A 26,873-nucleotide genomic window follows, 5' to 3' on the forward strand; every position below is an offset into this window, starting at 1 on the left:
TTTCCCATTACTAGTAAACTTTACCCCAAGATAAACAAATTCAGTATTCACTGGTATAGTTTCACCTTTAAAGAAAAAATTCACATCTTCACTTTCCATGGCTTTACGACCAAATACCATCACCACTGACTTCGATGTGTTCAGGATTAACTTCTTCTCTTCCAAATAAACCTCCGTAATCTCTAATAATTGTTGCAGTTTCTCCTTTGTTTCAGCCAGTAATACGATGTCGTCAGTAAATAGTAGTAAGCACAGTTTAAGCAAATCTATCGATAACATTGGTGCATTGTTCTTAACGAAAAATTTATTGGCATCATTTAAATAAAGGCTAAACAATTTCGGTGACAGCACACATCCCTGCTTTAGTCCCAATAAAGATTGCACCGGAGTTGAGCACTTTCCCGCCACTTTCACTACTAACTTCACGTACTTATACATTTCGCCCAGCAACAATACGAAAAAGTGAGGCAGTCCTAAAGATATCAGGTTTAACATTAACAGGTTCCTATCCACATTATCATATGCTCCTTTCAGGTCTAAAATAGCTGCAAATAACCTCCCCCCTTTTCCTTTCCATTACTTCTCTACCATAATTCTCAAAGTAAAAATATGATCTACTGCACTATGATTTTTTCTAAGCAATACCTGAAAAGGGGATAACAGTTCCTTTACCTCCAACCACTTCCCTAATCTTGAGTCTATAACCTTGCAAAAAATCTTACTCATCACATTTCCTAAACTAATTATTCTATAATTACTATGATCCTGCCTGTTACCTTTTTTGAAAATTGGTATTCCTACTGACACATTCCACTGATCAGGCCATTTCCTTTTTTCAGTCACAAAACTGAAAACTGCTGCTAAAACTGGTACTAGAACTGTTTTCCCCATTTTCCAAATCTTTGCTGGTATTCCATCCACCCCCGGCGCCGAAGATCCCTTCATTCCTTTTAGGCTTGCACAAACTTCCTGTACCTTGATCGGTTCTAATAGACTATAATCCTCTTGTCTTAAGGGGAAACCATTCTGCTCTCGTAGCTCCTCTGCTAAACTCCCTATACCGTCTCCATATTGCTCCCTTTTGCTAGTGTCGTGCTCCAGGTATGTTTTCCACGACTCAGCTGGAGGTATGTGTTGGTCGTTGGCCTTGAATTCCCGCCTTACTTCATTTCAAAACTGTTTTGGGTCTTTTGACAAGTATTACTCGCTGATCTTTCTTGCCCTAATCTCTTCTACTTGTTTTTTTCTCATTTTTATTAGCCTCTTGTAGATTTTTCTCTCTATTCGGTACTCCGATAAGTGTTTATTCATTTCCTGGTCATTTAGTGCTCCTTTCACTTTCCTGAGAAGTTGAATAAGGTTTACTTTCAGCCTCCGACAATCCTCATCAAAGAATTCGTTTGTATTTCTCACACCTATATAACTCACACCTGTTCCCTCATCCTCCGCCATTCTTCAATGTTGCACCGAGTTAGTTCATTTCTTCCTCCAGATGTTATGGTTTCTCTTTATTATGCTTTTATTTATCCTTACCTTTCTTATTGCTGCTCTGTCTGGAAAGTTACAAGTAAATCTCTTCTCTGCTCACTTCAAAGAGCACGAAATAGGGCAGTGAAGGCTACTTTTCTTTTCCCTCGGCTTTACCCTTCCTCTGATCTATATAATCTATATATATAAAAATAAGTTGTCTCTGGGTTATGTCTGTCGAGTGACGTCATGTCATCATGTCGTCATGTCTTCATGAAGTTAGTTGTCGTCATAAAAATAAGTTGTCTGTCTGTCTGTCTGTCGAATGACGTCATTATATGACGTCTGAATTATTTCATCATATACCAATTCGAAAACGAATGTATTCATGCCGAAGTAGCTGAGTTGGTAAAGCGTTATGTTCCAGGTTCCAGGTCCGAGAGGTTCCAGGTTCGAACCTTGGCTTTAGCATTAATACAAAAGAAGAAAAAAAACTAAAAAAGGTAAAAACTACAAAAAAAACTAAAAAGAAAATACTAAAAAAACTAAAAAAGCTAAAAAACTAAAAAACACTAAAAAGGTAAAAAACTAAAAACTAAAAAAGAAAAAAAAACTAAAAAAAAGGTAAAAACTACAAAAAAAAACAAAAAAGAAAAATAAAACAAAAACTAATAAAAAAATAAAAAAACTAAAAACTGAAAAAGAAAAAAAACTAAAAAAAGGAAAAAAACTGAAAAATAAAGGAGAAAAAGAAAACTAAAAACCGGGACACAGGGAATATAAATGACGACTCGGACGCTCAAAGAGAAATTACAGACTGGGACACTGGGACACGAATGACGACCGGGATACTGGGAATATAAATGACGACCGGGACACAGGAGATGAGAAGGGACACGGGACACTGGGACACGTGAGACAGGATCCACGAAGATGAGCAAGATATTGATCACCTTCCTTTATCGCTATGCTTTTCGATTAGAAAAGATAGTACTGACCAGGCTTGTGCTCCTGCCTCTAAATGGTTTGTGCGGATTAATTGGAAAAATGTTAATATGCCATTATATATTTCAACCCTGGCCATTCTCCTTGGTTCTTTACGTGTACCTTTTCATCTACTCCATCTGAGTGTTAGTCCTACTAAAAGTAATTACGATCTGAATCATTATTACAACCAAATCGTGTGGTGTTTAAAACGCGCTGAGGAGGTTGCTGTCCCTCAGGAGCGAGTGAGGAAAAGTACAAGGAAACCAATCTGGTCGTGTGACCCTGAGCTGAAAAGTGTGAAAAATAAAGCCAAATTGTGGCTGCGTATATGGGTTGCTAACGGTCGACCATTAGCTGGGAATGTGTTTGAAATAAAACAAAAAACTAAACGTGAGTTTAAGAAATGTCTGCGATCGAGCCGTTACAAAAGGTTAGACTGTCCTACCAATAAGAAAGATTGGGACAAAGTGATTAATTCAGCTAAATTAAATAACTCGGCAAATCCTAATTGCCCCATTACGCCTTCCGCATGGTCTGACCATTATTCAGTTATATTTTCCAAAGTGAATTATTCAGTGCACGCGCTTTATTCGAAATTGCTTGATTCGGTTCTCCCACCTTCCCTGACTCAGGCACAAGTTATTCCCGTTTCAGTTGACGCTGTAATTGCATCTGTTAAGAAATTGAAATCAAGTTCTCTTGATATTGACGGTATCAGTGCTTGTCATCTAAAAATAAATTGCCCGTCTTTGTTTTTCCATTTACAGTTGTTTTTCCAAATGTGCCTTTGTTGTTCCCTCGTTCCTGATAGCTTTTTGTGTGGAACTGTCACTTCTGTACTTAAACGAGCTAAGACTCCTTTGGATTGTTCTTCTTACAGGCCTATCACGGTTGCTTGTAATTTTGGTAAAATCCTTGAATATATCCTACTTCCTTTCATAAGTATGAATGCTAATTTCGGAGAGAATCAGTTTGGTTTTCGGTCTGGCATCGGATGCCAGCACGCTCACCATGCTCTTGCTTTCCTTCTTAAAGATGCTTCGGCTAAAGGGTATGGTCTTCATATTTGTGCTCTTGATCTTTCTAAGGCTTTCGATAGTGTTGTACATAGTCAGGCTCTTTACTCTCTTTATAGTCACGGTATTAACCTTTCAGTTATTTTTCTTCTAAAGTTTTGGTATAGTAATTCTTATCTCCGAATTAAAACTAATGGTGCCCTTTCATTTTCTAATGTTCTTGTTCGTCGGGGCGTACGGCAGGGTGGAGTGTTATCTCCTAGTATTTTCAAATTTTGTATCTCTGGTATTCTTGAGAATATTTCTTCTATGTGTTTTGTTGGTTTGAGTGATATTTCTTACCTTGCTTATGCTGATGACATTCTTCTAATTAGCCGGTCTAAACTCAGTCTATCGCAGATGGTTCATAAAGTTTCTTCTTCTTTTACTAAAATCGGTCTTTCGCTTAATGTTGATAAATGTGAGTATCTTTCTTTCAATGTTCCCTCTTCTCCTAGGCCTCTAATTTTTTCAAAAAACTACAAAAAAAACTAAAAAGAAAAAAAACTAAAAAAGCTAAAAAACTGAAAAAAACTAAAAAAAGGTAAAAAACTAAAAACTAAAAAAAACTGAAAAAACTAAAAAAAGGCAAAAACTAAAAAAAACTAAAAACTAATAAAAAAACTAAAAAAGCTAAAAAACTAAAAAAACTAAAAAAACTAAAAAAAGGTAAAAAAACAAAAAAAAAACTAAAAACTAAAAAAGAAAAAACTAAAAAAAAGGAAAAAACTGAAAAATAAGAGAAAAAGAAAACTAAAAAAATATTAATAAATATAAAAAATATAAATATAAATATAATATAAATTAGCAATCAACAAAGCACCGAGACACAAATGACGACCGGGACACAGGGAGTATAAATGACGACCAGGACATAAGTAAAAAAAAAAATCTAAAAAAACTAAAAAAATGGTAAAAACTACAAAAAAACTAAAAACTAATAAAAAAACTAAAAAATCTAAAAATCTAAATAAACTAAAAAAGAAAAAAAAGAAAAAAGGAAAAAAATAAAGGAGAAAAACAAAACTAAAAAACGAATGTACATACAGACCGGGACACCGGGATACAAATGACGACCGGGACACAGGGAATATAAATGACGACCGGGACAAAGGGACACAACTACAATGGGGACGCCGGGGTCCACAGGGGGATATAAATGACGACCGAGACACCGGGACACAAGGAATATAAATGACGCCCGGGACACTCAAAGAGAAATCACAGACTGGAACACCGCGACACAAATGACGACCGGGACACAGGGAATATAAATGACGACCGGGACACAGGGACATAACTACAAAGGGGACGCCGGGGTGCACAGGGGGATATATAAATGACGATGGCGACTCAGGGAATGGTCGATTAGCAATCACCATCAACAAAGCTCAAGGGCAATCATTAGAATCATGAGGTATAGATCTGAATACGGATTGTTTTCCCATGGACCATTATATGTTGCATGTTCAAGAGTCGGTAAACCTGACAATCTATTTATATGCACAGACAATGGGACAGCAAAGAATGTTGTATATTCGCAAGTTTTACGTAGTTAAAAACATATATATATATATATATATATATATATATATATATATATATATATATATATATATATATATATATATATATATATATATATATATATCTATCTATCTATATTCACAGGTGGGACATAGGGACACAACTACAATGGCGCGTAACTAATATGGCGCGTAACGACTTACGCGCGCGGGGGGCTTGGGGGGGGGCGCGAAGCGCCCCCACCAACTAGGTGTTGGGGTGGCGCGAAGCGCCACCCCAACAGCTAGTATATATATATATATATATATATATATATATATATATATATATATATATATATATATATACATATATATATATATATATATATATATATATATATATATATATATATATACATACATACATATATATATATATATATATATATATATATATATATACACATATATATATATAAATATATATATATATATATATATATATATATATGTATATATATATAAATATATATATATATATATATATATATATATATATATATATATATATATATATATATATATATATATATATATATATATATATATATATATATATATATATATATATATATATATATATATATATATATATATATATATATATATATATATATATATATATATATGTATATATATACCTTTCTATATTCACAGGTGGAACACAGCGACACAACTACAATGGCGCGTAACGACTTACACGCCCGGGGGGCTTGGGGGGGGGGGGCGCGAAGCGCTCCCACCAACTCGGATTTGGTGGTTTGGTGATTCGGATTTGGTGATTCGGACCAACAGCTAGCGATTAAATAAAAAAAAACATTTTTTTTACCGGGAAGTAAGGAGTGACATTAAAACTTAAAACGAACAGAAATTACTTCGTATATGAAAGGGCTGCTTCATCATCAACACCCGCTCTTTGCGCTAAAGTTTGACTCTTTCTCTTAATTCTACTTTTTAAAACAGTAAAAAACTTTAGCGTAAAGAGCGAGGCGTTGATAAGGAAGCAGCCCTTTCATATACAAAGTAATTTCTGTTCGTTTTAAGTTTTAATGTCGCTCCTTACTTCCCGTTAAAAAAAAAACTTGTTTTTTTTATATTTAATTTCTGAACGTTTTTGAATCAATACATGTTTTGATTTTGGCTCTCCGCAGATGAATAATTAAAACCAAATTTGCATATTTACTTTTTTGGCTAATTGGCTTTCTCGTAGTTTTGATCGAGTGACTTTGAGAAAAAAAGGAGCGGGAGAGGAGGCGTAGTTGCCCTCCAATTTTTTGGTTACTTAAAAGGCAACTAGAACTTAAATTTTTTTACGAATGTTTATTAGTAAAAGATATACGTAACTTACAAATTAGCTTACGTAACGAACTTCTGTATTCTCAAGGTTTTATTACGTATATGAAGGGATTCACCCCCTCGTCAGTACCTCGCTCTTTACACTAAAGCTTAAATCTTGTCCCAATTTCTTAAGAATGACCCTTGAATCACAAAAACCGTAGAATAAATAGTTGAAATTACTAAAAATGCTTTAGCGTAAAGAGTGAGGTATTAGGAGGAGGTGAGCCCATCATAGACGTCATAATTTCTGCTCGTTTTAAGTTTTAAAGCTTCTCCTTACTTTCAGTTGAAAAAACTTTTTCATATTTATTTTGTCATTGTTTTTTTTTTTAAATAATGCTAGAAAATCCTGCTCTCCCTTCATAAAACTTTTCTTCCCCCATGACAAATTCCTCCAAGGAAAGTTCCCCCGACAAATCCCCCCTTCTCAACCCCCCCTCCTCAACCTAAAAATCCCCCAGAAAACGTCTGTACTCTTCCAAATAACTATTACTATATGTAAGCACTGGTCAAAGTTTGTAACTTGTGGCCCCTCCCACAGAGACTGTGGGGGAGTAATTCGTCCCCAAAGACATAGTTATAAGGTTTTTTGGACTACGCTGAATAAAATGGCTATCTCAGAATTTTTATCCGGTGACTTTGGGAAAATAATTAGTGTGGGAGGGGGTCTAGGTGCCCTCCAATTTTTTGGTCACTTTTTAAGTGATTACGATCACCCCTGGGAAAAAAACAAAACAAGACAAAAAAAAACAAACAAATAAACACGCATCCGTGATCTACCTTCTGGCAAAAAATACAAAACTACACATTTTTGTAGATAGGAGCTTGAAACTTCTACAATAGGGTTCTCTGATACGCTGAATCTGATGGTGTGAGTTCCGTTAAGAGTCTATGACTTTTAGGGGTTGTTTCCCCCTATTTTCTAAAATAAGGCAAATTTTCTCAGGTTCGTAACTTTTGATGGGTAAGATTAAACTTGATGAAATTTATATATTTAAAATCATCATTGAAATTCGATTCTTTTTATGTAGCTATTGGTATTAAAATTCCATTATTTAGAGTTTTGGTTACTATTGAGCCGGGTCGCTCCTTGCTACTGTTCGTTACCACGAACTGTTTGATACTGGAATAGCTCTGCTGGATGGCATTGTAGGTGAAAGTAATCTTTATTTAGCGCGCTTTTCTAGGTACACTTCCACCGCCTCTTCAGCATTTTTTTTCACGGACAGGCTCAGGTAGGTGCTCTTCTTTTTTACGTAGTTCTTCTCGAAGATTTATTTTGCTCAAACAATCCTCTATACCATATCAGGGGTCTCATGTTTATCAATTAATTCAACTATGGAATTCCATCCCTGATTCTCTGCTTTCTTGGTTTCTACTTATTTATATTACTATAATTACTACCATTTTTATTTTTACTGTGCTAGTCGCTCCTTACTTGCAGTTAAAAACGTTTTTATTTATTTCTGAACGTTTTTGAATTTATGCATGTTTTGATTTTGGCTCATTGCACATGAATAATTAAAACAAAATTTGCATATTAATTTTTTTGCTAAATGGCTTTCTTATAGTTTTGATCAGACGATTTTGATAAAAAAAAAGGGTCTTGGAGGAGGATGCCCTACAGTTTTTGGTTATGTAAAAATGCAACTAGATTTTTTTAATTTTTTTACGAACATTTTAGTTAGTAGTTAACATACGTACCTTACGAATTAACTTACGTAACTAATTTCCATATTTGTGTATTTTTATTACGTACTAGCTGTTGGGGTGGCGCTTCGCGCCACCCCAAAACCTAGTTGGTGGGGCGCTTCGCAACCCCCCAAGCCCCCCCCCCCCACCGCGCAGGTAAGTCGTTACGCGCCATATTAGTTACGCGCCATTGTAGTTGTGTCCCTGTGATTTATATAGTCAGATTTATATATGTGTTTCAAACTACGTAAAAATTGCGAATATACAACATTCTTGGCTTTCCCATTGTCTGTGCATATACAAAGCCGTATGTACTAATAATGACGTCATATGCAAACGCTCTTTTTACAAACAAACAAACATGCATACACACAACTCGTTTTTATATAGATAGATAGATAGATAGATACAATACAAATTAACTGCGTAAAACTTGCGAATATACAACATTCTTCGCTGTCCAATTGTCGCTGCATATAAATAGATTGTCAGGTTTACCGACCCTCGAACATGCAACGTACAATTGTCCATGGGAAAAACAATCAGTATTAAGATCTATACCACATTTTTCTAATGATTGACCTTGAGCTTTGTTAATGGTGATTGCAAATGCTAATCGAATTGGGAATTGCAATCTTTTAAATTGAAAAGGCAGATCCGTTGGAATCATGGGAATGCGAGGAATAAGAACAGCCTCACCCTCAAAAGGCCCTGTCAAGATTGTGGCCTCTATTAGGTTTTCCATTGTTTTTTTTTACGGCAAGTCGCGTGCCATTGCAAAGCTTTGGTAGGTTGATATTTCTTAAAAGTATTATTGGTACGCCTATTTTTAGTTGTAGCACGTGTGGTGGAAACCCTGAAGGATCTATGGAATTTAAAAATTCAGATGGATAATTAACCGCTTCATTTGGTTCCAAAACTGTGTCGACTGACTTGTAAAGGACTGCCTGGTCTCGAATCTTGGTCAAAACAATATTGTTGATTTCGTGGACGTCTATATTTTTGGGTGCGAGAATCGCTCTTTCACTTAGCCATTTATTATTTTTATAATTTTTTTAGAATATTCGAAAATACTTTTTCAATCAATTCATTTTTGGACGTCACTAAATTACAGAAATCAGCAGGTAGTTGTATACGTCCTGAAATTGAGTCTACTGGGAGCTTTCCGTTTCCAATTGCCAGCAATTGATCTGAAAATGTTTGACCAGAGTCATCGTTTTGCAATCGGACACGCATATTTGTAGTTAATTTTAATATTTTTACGTGTGCCCATAAATTAGAATTTTTTCAGGCAAGCATTCATTTCGTCTGCAGGAGTTAAACTACGTAAAAAATTGCGAATATACAACATTCTTGGCTTTCCCATTGTCTGTGCATATACAAAGCCGTATGTACTAATAATGACGTCATATGCAAGCGCTCTTTTTACAAACAAACGAACATGCATACACACAACTCGTTTTTATATAGATAGATAGATAGATAGATACAGTACAAATTAACTGCGTAAAACTTGCGAATATACAACATTCTTCGCAGTCCAATTGTCGCTACATATAAATAGATTGTCAGGTTTACCGACCCTCGAACATGCAACGTACAATTGTCCATGGGAAAAACAATCAGTATTAAGATCTATACCACATTTTTCTAATGATTGACCTTGAGCTTTGTTAATGGTGATTGCAAATGCTAATCGAATTGGGAATTGCAATCTTTTAAATTGAAAAGGCAGATCCGTTGGAATCATGGGAATGCTTTCGCGTTGCTCTGGTAGTTCCTCGGCACGCTTTCTGTTCTTTCTTTCTCTATCAGCCTCAAGCCTGTTTCCTTGCTGTTCTTTTGATTCCTCGGCACGCTTTCTGTTCTTTCTTTCTCTATCAGCCTCAAGCCTGTTTCCTTGCTGTTCTTTTGATTCCTCGGCACGCTTTCTTTTCTGACTTTCTCTATCAGCAAGTTTTTTGGCATAGACTCTTTGAGCATCTTCATCGGCTTTTGCCATTGTAAGTTCATAAGTCGTTTTAAACTTAAACATTAATAGATTTCTACGTGAATATATATGTCTTAAATATCTTTAATGACGTCACCGTCATAGCAAAAATGACGACAACTAACTTCATGATTAAATATCTTTAATGACGTCACCGTCATAGCAAAAATGACGACAACTAACTTCATGACGTCAGTCGACACAGAAACATGACGTCACCTGACAGACAGACACACAGACAGACAACTTATTTATATATATATAGATATGAAGGGTTTTGCCCCCTTGTCAATACCTCGCTCTTTACATTAAAACCTGAATTTTGTCCCAAATCCTTAAGAATAACTCCTGATCACAAAAGTCGTAAAATAAATAGTTGAAATAACTAAAAATGCTTTAGCGTAAAGAGCAAGGTATTGGGGAAGAGACGAACTCTCTTATAAACGTAATATTTTATGTTTATTTTAAGTTTTAATGCTACTCATTACTTCCAGCTGAAAAAAATATTCATTTTCTTATAGTTTTTTTAAAATTATGCTAGAAAATCCTGTGCCCCCTTCATGGAAATTCTCTTCCCTCATGATAAATTCCTCCATGAAAAGATCCTCCCACGTAGCCCCCTTCCCCGAACCGCGCGAATTCCAACGCGATAAAGTCCCCTCGAAAACATCTGTTTCACTTCATAATGACCATTACTACATGTAAACAATGGTCAAAGTTTGTAACTTTCAGTCCCACCCCCGGGACTGTGGGGATCAAATCGTCCCCTAAGACATAGTTATTAGGTTTTCAACCAAGCCGAGAAGAATGGCTATCTCAAAATTTGATCTAGTGACTTTGGGTGAAAATGTGTGGGGGAGGGGACCTAGGTGCCCTCCAATTTTTGGTCACTTGAAAAGGACACTAGAACTTTTAATTTCCATTAGAATGAGCTCTCTGGTGACATTCTAGGATCACTGGGTCAATACGATCATCCCTGGAAAAAAAGCAAAAAAAAGCAAAACAAACAAACAAATAAACACGCATCCGTGATCTGTCATCTGGCAAAACACACAAAATTCGACGTTTTTGTAGATAGGAGCTTGAAACTTCTGCAGTAGAGTTCTCTGACATGGTGTGATTTTCGTTAAGATTCGATGCCTTTTAGGGGGTGTTTCTTCCTATTTTCTAAATTAAGGCAAATTTTGTCAGGCTCGTAACTTTTGATGAATAAGACTAAACTTGACGTAACTTATATATTTAAAATCAGCATTAAAATGCGATTCTTTTGATTTTTTAATGTAACGTTTTTTGAGTTTCGATTACATTTGAGCCGGGTCGCTCCTTACTACTTTCGTTACCACGAACTGTTTGATGTATTGTTTGATTGAGGGTATTATTTATGGTCCTTTTAGTGCTCTATTATTGTGTTGTACGGCCCATAACAAGCAAAGCTTCTTGGACCAAATAGCGTTTTTACTTTTGTAATAGTGTTTTAGTGTTAATAAAATGATTGATGATGGATTGATAATTGACAATATCCTACGGTATTTAGTTTTACATTTTTGTTTATTTTTACCTTTTTTGCGTTTTGGAGGGTTAATTTATCATAGCAGGGGGTGATAAAGGTAAAAGAAAATAATTTGAAAATATGAAATTAGTGACAATTGTAAAAGGGTTACCATATGATGGAAGTGCGCAAGGATAACAAGCTGGGACTAAGAAGTACGAGAAATCGCTTACTGTGAACTTTGTCTGGTCACTAACTAAAATGTTAGGGAGGGACAGGGATGGGAGATTTGTTTGGTCGATTGGCTGGTTATTTTTATATTTTAATTTAGGTGGTATTCCTATTAAAATCTCTGTTTTGTTTTACCGACTAGGAATGATCTCCTTTCTTTGAATTTACGTCACATATTTCAATCAGCAAATAAATCCTAACAATAACGACATAAAGAAATGAACCATTGAAATAGTGGCACTTTGTGCCACTATTTTACCGAATCAATTTTATAGCACCTAGCTAAAAACTTTGGGAGGGAGTTTCTCCCCTTCCCACAAACGTGACACCCCTGCCGACAACTATAGTATATAATACTAATCTACTCCTTACGATCAAGAACGCGTCCACGAGGCTACAACAGAAGGTTTTCTCGTCTGATATGTCTTTAACGTTTTTTTTTAATATAGTCAGACTCTAAGCCAGAACAAAGCAAATATGAAATTTACAAAACCTACTAATTTACCTTCAAGGGGCTTTTCTATGGTCTCAGTCTGGTACCAAGAGCCGTAGTACATCATGATACCAGTTCACCCCTGGTGATTGAGGACACGTCCACTAGGCGTACATCAGAAAGCTTCCTGTCCGTCTTGCCTTTAAGGTTTTTTTCTTTTAAATCTTACTTCAATAACATGGAGTCAAACTCTAAGTCAGACCAGAAATGATTTTAGATGAACAGAACTCCTGATTTCAAACAAGACAGCAAATAAATTTCTTTGATGTTCATCGTACCTTTATCTACTATGATCACTGGCCCACAAAAACAGTCTCCAAAGATACGAGAATAAGAATTAAAAAAATATATATAACAGTAAACCCTACAAGATTAATTCCTTTTACAGTTGAAAAAGTTTTTTTTTTCAACTGAAAGTAGGGACCAACGTTAAAACTTAAATCGAACATGATTTATTCCGTATAGTATGAAAGCTGCTCCTCCTCAACTCCTCGCTCGTCACCCTAAGGTTTTTAGTGCCTTTGAAAACCTTGTTATTCGAGTTCACTGGCTTCTGTGTTTCAGCAGTCGTTCTTAAAGAATTAGGACACAATGTTAAACTTTATTGCAAAGAGGAGTTGAGGAGCGGGGCAGCCTCTATATACGGAGTAATTTATGCTTGCTCTAGGATTCAATATAGCTCCTTACTCTCAATTGAAAAAAAATGTCGTTTTATTTAATTTTAGATCTTTTTCGAATTTTGGCCAGGCCTAACTAAGACATGGCGTGGGCTATCCACCCCATAATTCCCAATTTCCTGCTGTTACATTTTATATATCAAGAATTCTATACGGGTTGGTAGTGTTCTCCTTTTTCAGTTTTTTTGCTTAAGAATCAAGATATTAGATGGTAGTTAAAATTATGGACAAAGTTTGAATATTTAGTCAAATATTCGTTGAACAGTGGTTTTGTTGAATAATTTCTTATTAACATTTTTAGTACAGAATATCAAACTTAGAGAATCAGCATATTCTATATTTACCTAACGCCTCAGTGTGAGTTAGTATATTTGGGCATTAAAATGAGTTCTTTGTGGCATCCACCCCTCTACCCCGGCTTTAAAATGACCTACCACTCCTCCTTTATAATACCTAAGCACACTTACATTTCATTGTATATGATTTTGTGAAACATGAAACAAACTAAGATAGATAAATGAGGCTTTAGAATAAATGTCAGAAACAATTTTCTTCAATTAGAAGGGGGATACTGTCCCGCAGGATCTTTATTCAGGTTTAGTCAAAATAAAGGTTGATGAGAGATTAATTGCTAACCCGACAATTCCTAAGTTTATCTGAAGGCTAATGTTAGACAATAGTTAGACAATTTGGGCATTGAAATAGGCTTTTATAGCCATCTGTTGCAATGACCCACCATTCCTTGTCCATAAAATTTGATGCACGATGATACATCACTAACCATAATTTCACGAAGAATTAATTTAGTTAAATAAACCATTAGGATGAATTTTCATATTACATGTGTTTCTAGAAATGAATACACAACCGTGGGTCATTACTTCCCACGTAACTAAGAAGCTCAATATACAGTTTTTTTTTATACCTTTGAGTCGATTGTCTATATCTGTTTGCAAAAATCGTAGTTTGGTAGCACAAAATAGTAGAAAACGCCATTTTCCCATGGCCCAATCTTTTGGTCACTGAAAAGGATATTTGAACATTTTTTTAGATAGGAGCTTCAAAACCCCACAGTAGAATTTTTCCTTTACTACAGGATCCTTTACGAAGTAGTTTGAATAATCAAGATTCTCTATGGCCAGTCTCTAGGCCAAATAATAACAGCTCATGGGCTGTTGGAAGAGCTCACAACTTCATCAGGAGCACTTCAGGGCACATCTGTTCACTCACCTCTTCAACATCTTTCTAAATTTTCTGTCACTGATAGAGTCGGGATATGATGCAGCAATAGAAGAGCTGATAGCCAAGTCTTCAAATAAACTGCAGGCACAAGCTAATAAACTGTAAGATGTCACAAAGCTGTTCGGGATAGGGATCAATGCAATTAAGACCAAAGTCATGGTAACTACGAGACATCGAATAGACAACACCTTTGTTATCACGACAGGCAGGAGACAGTTGAAACGGTTGACCACATTATGCACCTTGGTAGCCTACCCTCATCTGATAATTGCCATTGCTCTGACGTGAAACGTCAATTTATACTTGCTAGCTCTAGCTTCCGAAGACAAGGAAACTTCTGGCAATGTAAATATCTATCCAACAAACTCAAAATGTGCCCATTCAACAGTTTAGTGCCAATTTGCGAATCGGAATGTACCAATTCCAATAGTTATGTATGTTGGCGAAAATTGGATACTGAAAACCAAAAATGATAGTAAACTTCTAGCTTTCGAGATGAGTAGCCTCTGTCGCACTGCTATAATACAATACGCTCATCGCATCACAAATGTGGAAGCAAGGCAAAGACTCAGTCCACTGAAAAACCTAATCACATCAAAAAACAACGACAGTGCTGGTTCGGTCACGTCAAGTAAATGGAGCCGAGCCATCTTACGAAAATCACCCTTGAAGGATCTTTTCATGGCCGTCGTTCAGGAAACAGACCGCAATAATGATGGATGGGTCTCAAAGTGAGTTTTGTTACAGAGCAGTGTGCTTTAAGTTTAGTTATTTCCTTTTTTTAATTAAACCCGATTGAACCTTGATTGAATTGGAAGAGTTCAGTTTCGACACTGTCAAGATGACCCAGCTATCGTGTACCACACTAGATAGAACAATATACCAAGCCCTCAGGTATGAGCTAACAGGAGAAATGGTCCGAAAACCTCCAACGAGGATGGCCGGGACCTACGTAAAATTAAGTGAGTAAGTACAGTCAAAAACACAGCTCAGGTCACTTTATGCAACCTAAGAATTTCAATTAAAATCCGATATCTCAATTTTTAAGCCGAAAACCTGAAAAATAGGTAAATATTTATAATATTAACCAATAATAAAACTTTGGCAATTAAAAATGAACAGAAATTAATTTAACTAAACACTTCCAGTTTCATATATTTCTTGTTAGTAATTTCTGGTCGTGTTGAGTTTAAAATACAAATTAACTCATTTTTGCTCGTTTTAAGTTTCGTCTTAAGGCTCTTTATTTCTATTTGAATCACTTTTCAGAAAGTTTTCCAACAATTAATTTTCTAAAAACGCTCACCTCCATCTGTCCCAACTCCCAAAGACACTAATTAAGTTTTCATAAACTTGTAAAACTGGATTTGCATAAACAAAACTGTGAGAACTACTACCACAACGTAAGTAACGGTCTAAAAGGTTTCAATTGTAATTTTTTTGTGAATACCTGATTTGCTTGAAAATATACATGCAATTTCATTTATCCAAATGAATGTCATTTTTTCATGACGCTAAATTTTCAATTTATGAAAAAGACATTGAATCTATACACACAGATTTACATTATCATGGTTTCAGGTTTATAGCCAGAAAATTTCAAGTTTAAAGCATAATTTCTTTAGCTGCAAATTCTTGAACAGATAGACATAAAGACATTTGACTTTACTTAAGTATGTCTCAAGGATTTGTAAAGTCTCTACTTCCTTTTGGTACTCCCTAAACATCATTTCCATTTCTTTTAAACGCAATACTAAGCAAACAGTTTTACTTTTCCTTTTAATAAGCATTAACAATTTACCATCTAGGGTGTCTTGGGATGCTCTTGAGTAAACACCCAGCCTTTTAAGCCCCGCAGCGTATAGACAGCTTAAATATGAAACGCCAGGAAGCCTTTCAAAATGTCCTAACGCTACTATAGTTCCATATAAACCTAACAGTAAAAAGTATTACACTGTCCCCTTAAGATGTTTTTCGATATCCACTTTTCGGTAGCTTAAGAATACTGCTATCTTGTTAAAAGGATTGGAAAGTATATTTTGAAAGTAATTAGCGTATAAGAACCGCTAATTCAAGAAAGGTTGACAGGGCTATACCTTAAACACTTATTAATGTGTAAATCACGTGCTTTAAATATGGTGTTTAAAAAAAGTAATTGATTTCCAGTCGTAATCTTTGGAATAGGCTAGCCATATATCTAGTGGTTAATTTGAAAAGCTTTTTCTAAGGAATAAGTTCTCAAAAGAAAAGTAAACAGCTATATTAAACCAAAAATGAGGACAAATAAAGTCAAATATTTTTCAAGAGTAAAACTACCAAAAAATAATCATCATTATATAAATGAATCTGAAATGAACAGAAATTACAATAAACAACCCAGTCAAGCCCAAAAGGAGCAGAGAAAGGGATGAGCGGAACAGACGCCTCCCTTGCCTTGTGAAGACCAGAACTTAATTTTGACTTCCAGAGTTTCACCTTAATACTTTTAGCCTCATTAGTTACAGCAACTGTGATAGCCGTATCAGTAGCATACACATAATGCCTTTTGGTCAGTTCAAAATTTGTCGCCATATACCCAAGAAGTTTCAACTTGATAATGTAAGCCATTCCTGAGATATTGGGGTTACACCCTTTTGACAGTCTGCATACTCATAGTATTTTATATCTTAATTCAACATCCACCAGAACATGTTTTGTAAGTTTCACTTTAATACCCTTCCCTTAAGGGGTATCAACAGTTGCAATAGAAGAAGTAGCTATAGTAGCAATATGGATATAGCACCATTGTTTTTTTTTCCATATGCCCCTTAGCACACGATGACAGTTTCAACTTAATACGGTAAACCATTCCTGAGCCATTATTGATGCGTCCTCCTGGCAACCACTATGCGCATAGTATGTTTTGATTTAGTTCAACATTGTTTTCACATGCCCCAAAATTTTCGCTTTATTACCTTTAGCTTTAATAGCAGTTGTACCACTAGTAATTGTGGTAGCAGTAGTAGTGGTGGCCTTTGTTTTTAGTTGCAGTAGCAGTAGTGGCAGCAGCAGTAGTAGTAGGGTACAAATATCGCCTCTTGGTCAGTCAATCATCCCCCAGAGCAAGCGTTCAAGTTTCAACTTTACACACCAAGACTTTCCAAAGCATTGCTGACAAAGCTTCCTGAATTTTTCATCTAAATACTCTTAGTAATAGTAGTAGTTACAATAGAAGATGTAGTTGAAGTAATGGTAGTAGTAGTAGTAGTAGTAGCAGTAGAAGTAGCGAGCAAATATTCCCTTTTGGTCGATTGATTTTCCCCTTTATGTAATCCCTGGGAGTTCCAACTTAATACCCTTATGCCTTCCTGAAATACGCCTTTTTGACAATTTGCAAGCAAGTCGTGTGTTTTGATTAAGTTCAAATTCCACCTCTATATTCTCTCATATTTTCACCTTCGTACTTGAATAATAGTAGTAGTGATAGTAGTAGGAGCAGTGATTTCAGTAGGTGTCTTGTATTAGTAGTTCCAGTAACAGTAGTAGAAGCAGTATTAAAGGCAATAGTGTTGCCTTTTGCCCAGTGAACATCCCCTCACGATGCCCTGGAGCTTTCAACTTGATACGGTAAGCCGTTCCAAAGATATTACTGATACACACTTTTGGCAATCTATATGGATATTATATGTTTTGATATAATTCAACTTCTCCCTCACCATTTCCTCAAATTTTCACTTCAGTACCCTCAGCCTTGGCAGTACTAGCTAAAGAGGCAGTAGTTGTAGTGGAAGTAGTAGTAGTAGTAATAGTAATAGTAGAAGTAGCAATGGTGGTAGTAGTAGTAGAATGGCAGTAGAAGTAGTATTGGTAGTAGTATTGTGCAAATATTGCCTTTTGGTCAACTGATGGTTCTCCTTCTCATCTCCTGGAAGTTCCAAATTAATATACTCAACCTGAGTTCAATCCTTCTGACGACCCATATCCACATAGAGTGTTTTGATTTAGTTCAACATCCCCCTTAACATTCTCTGAAAGGTTCACCTGAATGCCATTTGTCTTTTCGGATCTGTTTTCTAATGTCTGGGTAGTCACCAAGTTGACTGCTTTTTTAGGAGCAATCTCTACTAGGAAAGTTTCAACCATTCAGCTTCTTCTGGGCGTGGTCGTTACTAGCCAAAATGTTTGTAGGTGGGGGGGGGGGTTTAACAACCGGCTGGTCATTTCTATTGACCGTTTTTTTTTATCAACAATTAGCATAACGTAAATTTTGACTACTCTAAGTAAATTCACTGCACGACTCAGTCAATGCAGCGGCATCCACCGACCGAGATTGAGATTTTGGTGTATGTCAAGTCACTATTTTCATTATCTTTATTTAAATGAATGAAAATTGTAGCACTTACTGTAAAATCATAGAAGGAGTCGGTCAAACTGCTATGTTTACCGACAAAGGTCGAGATTTCTGTAGATGACAGGTCAGTATATTCCTGGTCTTTATTTAACTGAACAAGAAAAGCCTGAAGAGTGGGAAAAATCGTAATGCGTCGCGGTATGATTTTACCGATTATTTTTACCGAGTGCCCAAAAACACTGGGGAAGGCATCCCCCTTAAGTGATGGCCCTGCTGCTGGTAACCAAGTGGCCTAAAGCGATGACCGACGTTTAGCCCCCCCCCCCTCCCACTGCAATTAATCCCCTAAAAATACCCCTTGGAGAACCACTCGTGGAAAATACCCCTGGAAAATACCCTCCTCCCAGAAAACACCCCTCTTGGAAAATAAGGCTTTCCAAATTTGAGAACTTTATTTGAATTTTGGTTTTTTAATTCGTTAAGAGGGAAGGAATTTTGGTACTTGTATATTATGCGCCACTCAATCAAGTTGACGCTCAAGTTCACTAAAGTTTAATTGCCGGGGGGAGGGGACAAACACCTAGAACCGCCTAAAGCAAGTGAGTAGCAAGCAAAGGAACAAAACTGAAAAGTAGAATAACAGATTTTAGCCCAGAGCCTAAGCAACAACAAACTTTAGTAAAAGGTTTCACTGTCATGACAAAATAAATTATTGAAGAGCAGTTAAACCAGGTAAAATTAGGAATAGAGTTGAAAATTTAAATTACCTCTATTAGCTGATCAGCATCGTCATCACCAAATGAGTCGATTTCTGCTTTGCTTTCAATCATTTCCTCCTAAAAGTACAAAATATAAAATAAAACAAATAGATCCCTTCACCAGCAAGAGCAATACATCTTTGGTAGCGTCCTTAAATCCTATTATAACATATTATTCCTTGGTTTTGGGGCAATGGAACGGGTCAGTGTAATTTTAGAATTTTACCAGTGTTTTTTTTCGTCATCATCATTATTTTATTTATAACCCGTCAAAAAAAAAACTGGGCAGGAAGCTCAGAAGAAGACAGAGTAAAAATCAAGAAAAAAAAGACAACAGAAATAAAAACACACTTTGACAACTACAAACAAGGGACAACAGAAATGACCAAAAATGAAAAGACTTCCGGTATTCGGTAGTGAAATTACAAATACGCTTCTCAATAACTCCAGCTGGGTTTACCAAATGATTAAATAAAAAAAAACCGAGTTTTTTTAAATGAAAGTAAGGAGCGACATTAAAACTTAAAACGAACAGAAATTACTCCGTATATGTAAGGGGCTTTTCCTCCTCGACACCCCGCTCCTTACGCTAAAGTTTTTTATTGTTTTAAAAAGTAGAGTTGCGAGAAAGAATCAAACTTTAGCGCAAGGAGCGGGGTGTCGAGGAGGAAAAGCCCCTTACATATACGGAGTAATTTCTGTTCGTTTTAAGTTTTAATGTCGCTCCTTACTTTCATTTAAAAAAACTCGGTTTTTTTTTATTTAATTTCTGAAAGTTTTTTAATTAATGCATAACTGATTTTGGCTCTCCGTACATAAATTATTAAAATGAAATTTGCATATTAATTCTTTTTTTGGCTAAATAGCTTTCTCTTAGTTTTGTTCAGACGATTTTGAGAAATAAGGGGTGGGGAAGGAGGTCTTGTTGCCCTCCAATTTTTCGGTTACTTAAAAAGGCAACTAGATCTTTTATTTTTAACGAACGTTTTTATTAGTAAAAAAAAATACGTAAATTAAGAATTAACTTACGTAACAAACTTTTATATTCTTATATTTTTGATTATATATATGAGGGGGTTGGTCCCCTCGTTAATACCTCCCTCTTCACACTAAATCTTGTTTTATCCCAATTCCTTAAGAATGACCCCTGAATCAGAAAGGCCGTAGAATAAATAGTTGAAATTATTTAAAAAAATTTTAGCATAAAGAGTGAAGTATTTATCTCCTCCTAAATACCTCGCTCTTTATGCTAAAGTATTTTTAGAACCCCTCATATGCGTAATAATCTCTGTTCCTTTTTAAGTTTTAGTGCTTCTCCTTACTTTCAATTGAAAAAACTTTTTCATGTTTATATTTTCATTGTTTTTTTTATAGTAATGCTAGAAAGTCCTGCGCCCTTTTCATTGAATTTCTCTTCCCCTATGAAATATTCCTCCAAGGAAAGATCCTCTCATATAGCCCCCTCCCCTGAACCCCACACCCAAACCAAAAAAATCCCCCTGATAACGTCGGTACACTTCCCAGTAACCATTACTGTATGTAAACATTGGTCAAAGTTTGTAACTTGCAGCCCCTCCCCCAGGGACTGTGGGGGGTAAGTCATCCCCAAAGACATAGTTATTATGATTTTCGACTATGCGGAACAAAATGGCTATCTCAAAATTTTGATCCGTTGACTTTGGGAAAAAAATGAGTGTGGGAGGGGGCCTAGGTGCCCTCCAATTTTTTTGGTCACTTAAAAAGGGCACTAGAACTTTTCATTTCCGTTAGAATGAGCCCTCTTGCAACACTCTAGGACCACTTGGTCGATACGATGACCCCTGGGGAAAAAAAAAACAAATAAACACGCACCCGTGATTTGTCTTCTGGCAAAAAATACGAAATTCCACATTTTTGTAGATTGGACCTTGAAATTTTTTCTGTAGGGTTCTCTGATACGCTGAATGCGATGGTGTAATTTTTGTTAAGATCCTATGACTTTTAGGGGGTGTTACCCCCTATTTTCCAAAATAAGGCTAATTTTCTCAGGCTCGTAACTTTTGATGACAATAACTAAACTTGATGAAACTTATATATTTGAAATCAACATAAAAATCCGATTCTTTTGATATATCTTTTAGCATCGAAATTCCGTTTTTTAGAGTTTCGTTTACTATTGAGCCGGGTCGCTCCTTACTACAGTTCGTTACCACGAACTGTTTGATACTTTTTTTGCAGAAAAGAGTTACTTGTCCAAGTTGGAAGTTGGAGATACATTGCAAATTTAAAGTACAGGAGATGAACTTGCTTCCTTTTGCCACATTTAAGGAAAGACCAAACAGGATAACGGGTAAATAAGTGAGGAACTGTTAGGCTATTATATAACTGAGAACGGTGAACTCTACTTAGATACGAAACGTTTGAAGCCAGGTAGGCATACGCAGCACGGATCTCACCTGGCATGATCTTTAATTGCTAGGTTTACAGTTTCTTTCCTTTTTGCTCCAATAGGCATGCCCAGGTAAGTAAGGATGCTAGCAAAAGACACTTCAGAGCCAGATAGACTTATTGAATTTTATATTTTTTTTTGTAGTTGAATGGTAGAACATTCCCTTTATAGTTGAATGGTAGCCTATACGGTAAAAACAAAGTTTGAGTATTTGCTCGAATTTTACAATGATATTCTCCCAGAGCCAGACTACTTGGCGTCAGAGGTTGGGTTTGGCTCAACACATGGGAAAAGGTTCTGGCCACAGCAACTCCTTCTTGGGTTGCGTTTAAACTGCATGAAAAGGATTAAATCTTTTCAACAAATATTTACATTTCGTTTCAAGCCACCGCCAAAATGCTTCTGAGCACTTTTGCCACAGAACAAAGTTTCTTTGTATTTAGATGGATAAGAAATTCAGCAGGACAAAACAAACAGAGTGATTTTGATTTTTTGTTTCATATAATTTTGGAATCAAAAATCGGGGCTTAGAACTCAAGATGTAGACACTTAATGTTAATAGATAGACTGAACTTGATAAAAGCTCTGTAGACACTTAATGTACTGAACTTGATAAAAACTCATGGTTTTCTTCGTAAATTTATAACGTTATTATATTATAATACTTGGCTTACTTATTCATTGCTTGATTAAAAAAAAAAAAAAAAAAAAAACTAGCCCCTAATCTTGCTCTAAGAGATAGACCGTAGTCCTACTTAAGACAGTTAGACCAAGTCTGAGGGACAATATTCTTTTGGTAATCTTTCCCTAAATAAATATCCCAAATACAGCTCTGACTAATAAATTAAATTGTCGACCGAGAGGCAAATTTGATTCCGGTTGACTATGGCAAACCCCAAGAGACAAACCACGACGGCAAAGGCGGTAATGATTGGTCTTACGGCTTAAATGTGGTATGTTCCAACTTTAAGAAAACTTACCTCCTTTCGAGATCCATAGCTTTGCTTCAGTAAAAAGTAAGTACTTTCGTTTGGTTCTGGTTTCATGCTATCCTAACGATGTCTACAGGATTACTATTTCCATCCAAAACTTTTCCCTGGCTTTAGTAGATTTAAAGAGAAAATATTGATTTCGTGAGGCAATATGATAGCCTATTGGAGCAGCCTAACCCAACAAATTGTTTTACCTGAAGTTAAGTTTCACCAGATTTATGCATTAGATTTATAAACATTGGGAGCATTTGTAATGTTAACTTGACAGTCCTTGAATTCGTGCGAATATCATAGACCTTGAACATTGCCAACTAGCCTGAGGGTCTTATTCTCGGTTCAAATTTTCTAATCTTTTCATTTCCTCAGCTTTAGTTTTAAATTCTCTCACAGCAACGTGTTTGAACCTTATTAGAAGAGGGAAACTTGACGCGTTTGATAGGGAAACTATCATTTTTGGCTCCAATAGCTCAAAGGATTTGAGGGTAGACACATCCAGTCGTATCATGGTTCCGGCGGTAGCTACAACCTAGTAAAGGACGAACGACAGCCCAGAGTAACCAGAAGTTGAAAAATGAAAGAAAACTATATAGTGAGACAAAATTTTAGTTTCTAGCTGAATGTTATTTTGAAAACTTACTAAGGAAATTTTGAAAAATAGCATGAAACCCCTAAAAATTGGCATTGGACTCCACAAAAATGACTATTGGATTCACCATGGCTAAAAACAGCTATCAGGAAACTGTAAGTATCATGGCTTGAACAACAAAGAACTCTTTTTTTCAAAAACAATCCCGTGTCTTGGGCGTATTTTATTTCACTCAAAAATTGAAGTTTTTTATTTATAACAAAAAAAGTTCAAAGTTTAATTAAAATACATAAGAAATTTTAAGGGATACCGATTCGGGAGGGAGGGGAGCATTGCCCCTTATATTTTGAAAAGTACATTTTTCGTAAGAAAAACAAGCCTTTTTTGGTATTTTCCTTAAACAAAATTGAAAAAATATCATGCCCAATCTCCCCCTAGTTGAAGAAAAAATCATCGTATTTTCGTAAAAAAGGTGCTTACCCCCCTCACCTATAATTTCGTGAACTAGCGACTCTGACCTGAGCAAAGGAAAAAATAAACTTTCTTAAAAAACAAGAAAAAAAAACAGTGCAAATCAACAATATGCTAAATTGTAATTCTTCAATAAATATCAAATATTTAACTGATCCGTCTGTAATTTCTGGTAGTACGGCTAATCACTAATTTTTCAATTGACCTGTTCTATAGCAAAACAGCTGATTAAGCAACAGAGCATCATGCTAAATATTGTGTTCATATTTGATTAACTCAGGTCCAGAAAGTTTAAGCTTTTTTACTGCATCTAGAAAACTAGTTTTACTTGGTGCGGCAACCATTAAGTTATCGTAGCTACTTAATTCTTATAATCAAATTTGTTTGCATCTTTTCGACTTTTCCGTTATCGGAATTATCAGAGCCATTCCCATATCCTCTTTTTCCCAAATGCCTGCGACAGGAATTTTGAAATAGCTATTTGGTTAAAAATAGTCTGCAGATTGTCAAAATGCGACAGGAATTTTGAAATAGCTATTTGGTTAAAAATAGTCTGCAGATTGTCAAAATGGGTGGATCTCAAGAATGGATTTGAGTATTAAGTTGGAACTGCTAAAGAATGCTTTAAGAAGAAGACGAATTGACAAAACACTAGTATAAACATACCACTACTAACACTACTACAACTCCTACTTTTACTAAAACAAATACTAATACTGATGCATTGTCCCGTCTTTTGCAACAACTGGTAAGACTTAGAGTATCAGAGAAAACGCTCTAGTGTTGCAAATATTAAAGGTCGTACGGCTCTAATGTCTTATGTTTTTTGTTTCCCCTCCCCCCAGAGGCACTTCATATGGAAGAAGTCGTCGCATAAATTTTGGAAGGGGTTCATTTGATTGGCAATCGGAAGTTACAGTGCCCTTTTTAAGAGTCGAAAGTGATCGAAGGGCAACTAACCCCTCTCCCTATAGATTTTTTCACCAAATATATCCGATAAAGATTTTGCAATAGCCATTTTAAAAATAGTTCAAAGGTCAGATAAAAAAAAACTTCACTGTCGACACAATCGAATGCCCCCAGGCCCCAGGGCCTGGGGGCAGGCGGTGTAAGTTATGCCCTAGGAGTATATATGGTTCTTATGGAAGGGGAGCTCTTATTAACTTCAGAAAAGGCTTATTTGTTTGGAAATCGGAAGTTCTAGTTCAGTTTTAATAGTCAAAAGGGATCCAAGGAAAACCAGCCCCCACGGCCTTTTCCCCCAAACCCATCGGATAAAAATTTTGTGATAGCCAATTTTGTTAAAGAAAAGTTTAAAGGTCAGATAAGAAAAGTTTTGGTGTCAATACAACCTCCCAGGGGCAGGCGTTGTAAGTTATGCCCTGGGAGTATATATGTTTCTTGTGGAAGGGATGCTCGTATAAACTTCAGAGAAGGCTCATTTGTTTGGAAATTGAAAGCGTCAAAAGGGATCAGAGGGCAACAAGCCCCCCCAAGCCCTTTTTCCCCCAAACCCAACGGATACAAGAATTTGAGATTCTTTAAAAATAGTTCAAATGTCAGATAACAAAAACCTCGGCATCAACACAACCCCCTCCAGGGCCCAGGATCAGGTGTTGTTTTTATGGAAAGCTTGTTCGTATAAACTTCAGAGAGGGCTCACTTGATTGGGAATTGACACTTTAAGTTAACTTTTTAAGAGTTAAAAGAGACCAGAGGGCAACTAGCCCCCTTCCCACACCTTCTTTTCTCCAAACGTATCTGATAAAATTTTAGATAGCAATTCTGTTAAAAATAGTTCAAAGGTCAGATGAGAAAAACTCCAGTATCGACAACCCCCGCACCCCAGGCCTGGGAACAGGTGTTGTAATTTGTAACCTGGGGCATGTTTGGTTCTTATGGAAGAGTGCTCGTATAAACTTCAGAGAGGGGTCATTTAATTGGAAATTGAAAGTTATAGTTTACTTTTTGATAGTCAAAAGAGATCCGAGGGCAACTATTCCCCCACTTATTTTCCCCAAACCCATCCACTACAAATTTTGAGACAGTCATTTTCTTTAAAATAGTTCAAACATTAGGTAACAAAACTCCGGGGTCGAAACAACTCAACAGAGACCAGTGGCAAGTGGTTAAAGTTATGCCCCGAGGATGTATAAAATTTTTATATAAGGGTGGTCACATAAACTTCGAAGGTGGCTCATTTGATTGGAAATTTAAAGTCCTAGTTAATTTTTTATGAGTCAAAAGTTCCCCCCCCCTTGACCCCCTCCCTTTGACACACACATAGACACATACATTATCTTTTCCCCAAATGCATCTAATGAAAATTTTGAAACAGCCAGTTTGTTTTAAATAGTCCAACGATCAGCTAACAAAACTTCGTTGTCAATAACCACCCCCCGCCTCAGATCCCAGGGATGGGCTGCAACTTATGCCACGGCGGTGTATAAGGTTTTTATGGAAAATATGGTTTCATAAACTTTGGAGGGGACTCAAATGATTTGAAATTGAAAGTTCTAATTCACCTTTTAAGAGTCAAAAGTAATCCAATGTCGAATTAACCCCTTCCTCTCAACCTTCTTTTCCCCAAATTCGTCCAAGCGATTTTTTTTTATATAACAATTTTATTCAAAATAGACCAAAGATAACACAATAAAACTCCGAGGTAAAACAGTCTCCCAGAATCGGGAGGCAAGTAATGTAAACTGTGCCCTGGTGGCATATGAAGTTTTTATCAAAGGTCGTGTAAACTTCGGAGGGAGCTCATTCGATTCTAAATCAGAATTTCTAGTGCCCTTTTCAAGAATCAAAAGTGATTGGAGGGGAATTAGCCTCCCAAAAGCCCCTTTTCCCAAATACATCTAATAATCCAAACCATGTGCATCCCAGAGCCTGGGGGGTAAGTTATTTAAGCTATGCGCCAGGGGCATATAAGAATTATGTAAGGAGTGGTCGTATAAACTTCAGAGATTGCTCATCTTATTGGAAATTAAAAGTTCTAGTTGACTTTTTAATAGCCCACACGCCTTTGTCCCAAATGCATCCAATAAAAATTTTGAGATGGCCATTTTGGTGAAAT

At 36.1% G+C, this 26,873-nt stretch overlaps 1 protein-coding gene across 2 annotated transcripts in view; it reads right to left on the reverse strand.

Annotated features, from left to right (window-relative positions):
- LOC136026445 (putative sodium-coupled neutral amino acid transporter 11) overlaps positions 1-22,819 on the reverse strand; it is a 68,867-nt gene extending 46,048 nt beyond the window's left edge. For both annotated transcript variants that reach the window (XM_065703040.1, XM_065703039.1), the window contains exons 1-2: positions 22,726-22,819; positions 19,327-19,395 (exon numbers count right to left, since the gene is read on the reverse strand). In XM_065703040.1, the coding sequence (XP_065559112.1) occupies positions 19,327-19,395; positions 22,726-22,791 (135 nt within the window). In that variant the 5' untranslated portion in view covers positions 22,792-22,819. The remainder of the gene's footprint in view (positions 1-19,326; positions 19,396-22,725) is intronic.
- Positions 22,820-26,873: the final 4,054 nt, after the last annotated feature.

This window comes from Artemia franciscana, chromosome 4, assembly GCF_032884065.1.
Source record: "Artemia franciscana chromosome 4, ASM3288406v1, whole genome shotgun sequence".
NCBI classification, from domain to species: Eukaryota; Metazoa; Arthropoda; class Branchiopoda; order Anostraca; family Artemiidae; genus Artemia; species Artemia franciscana.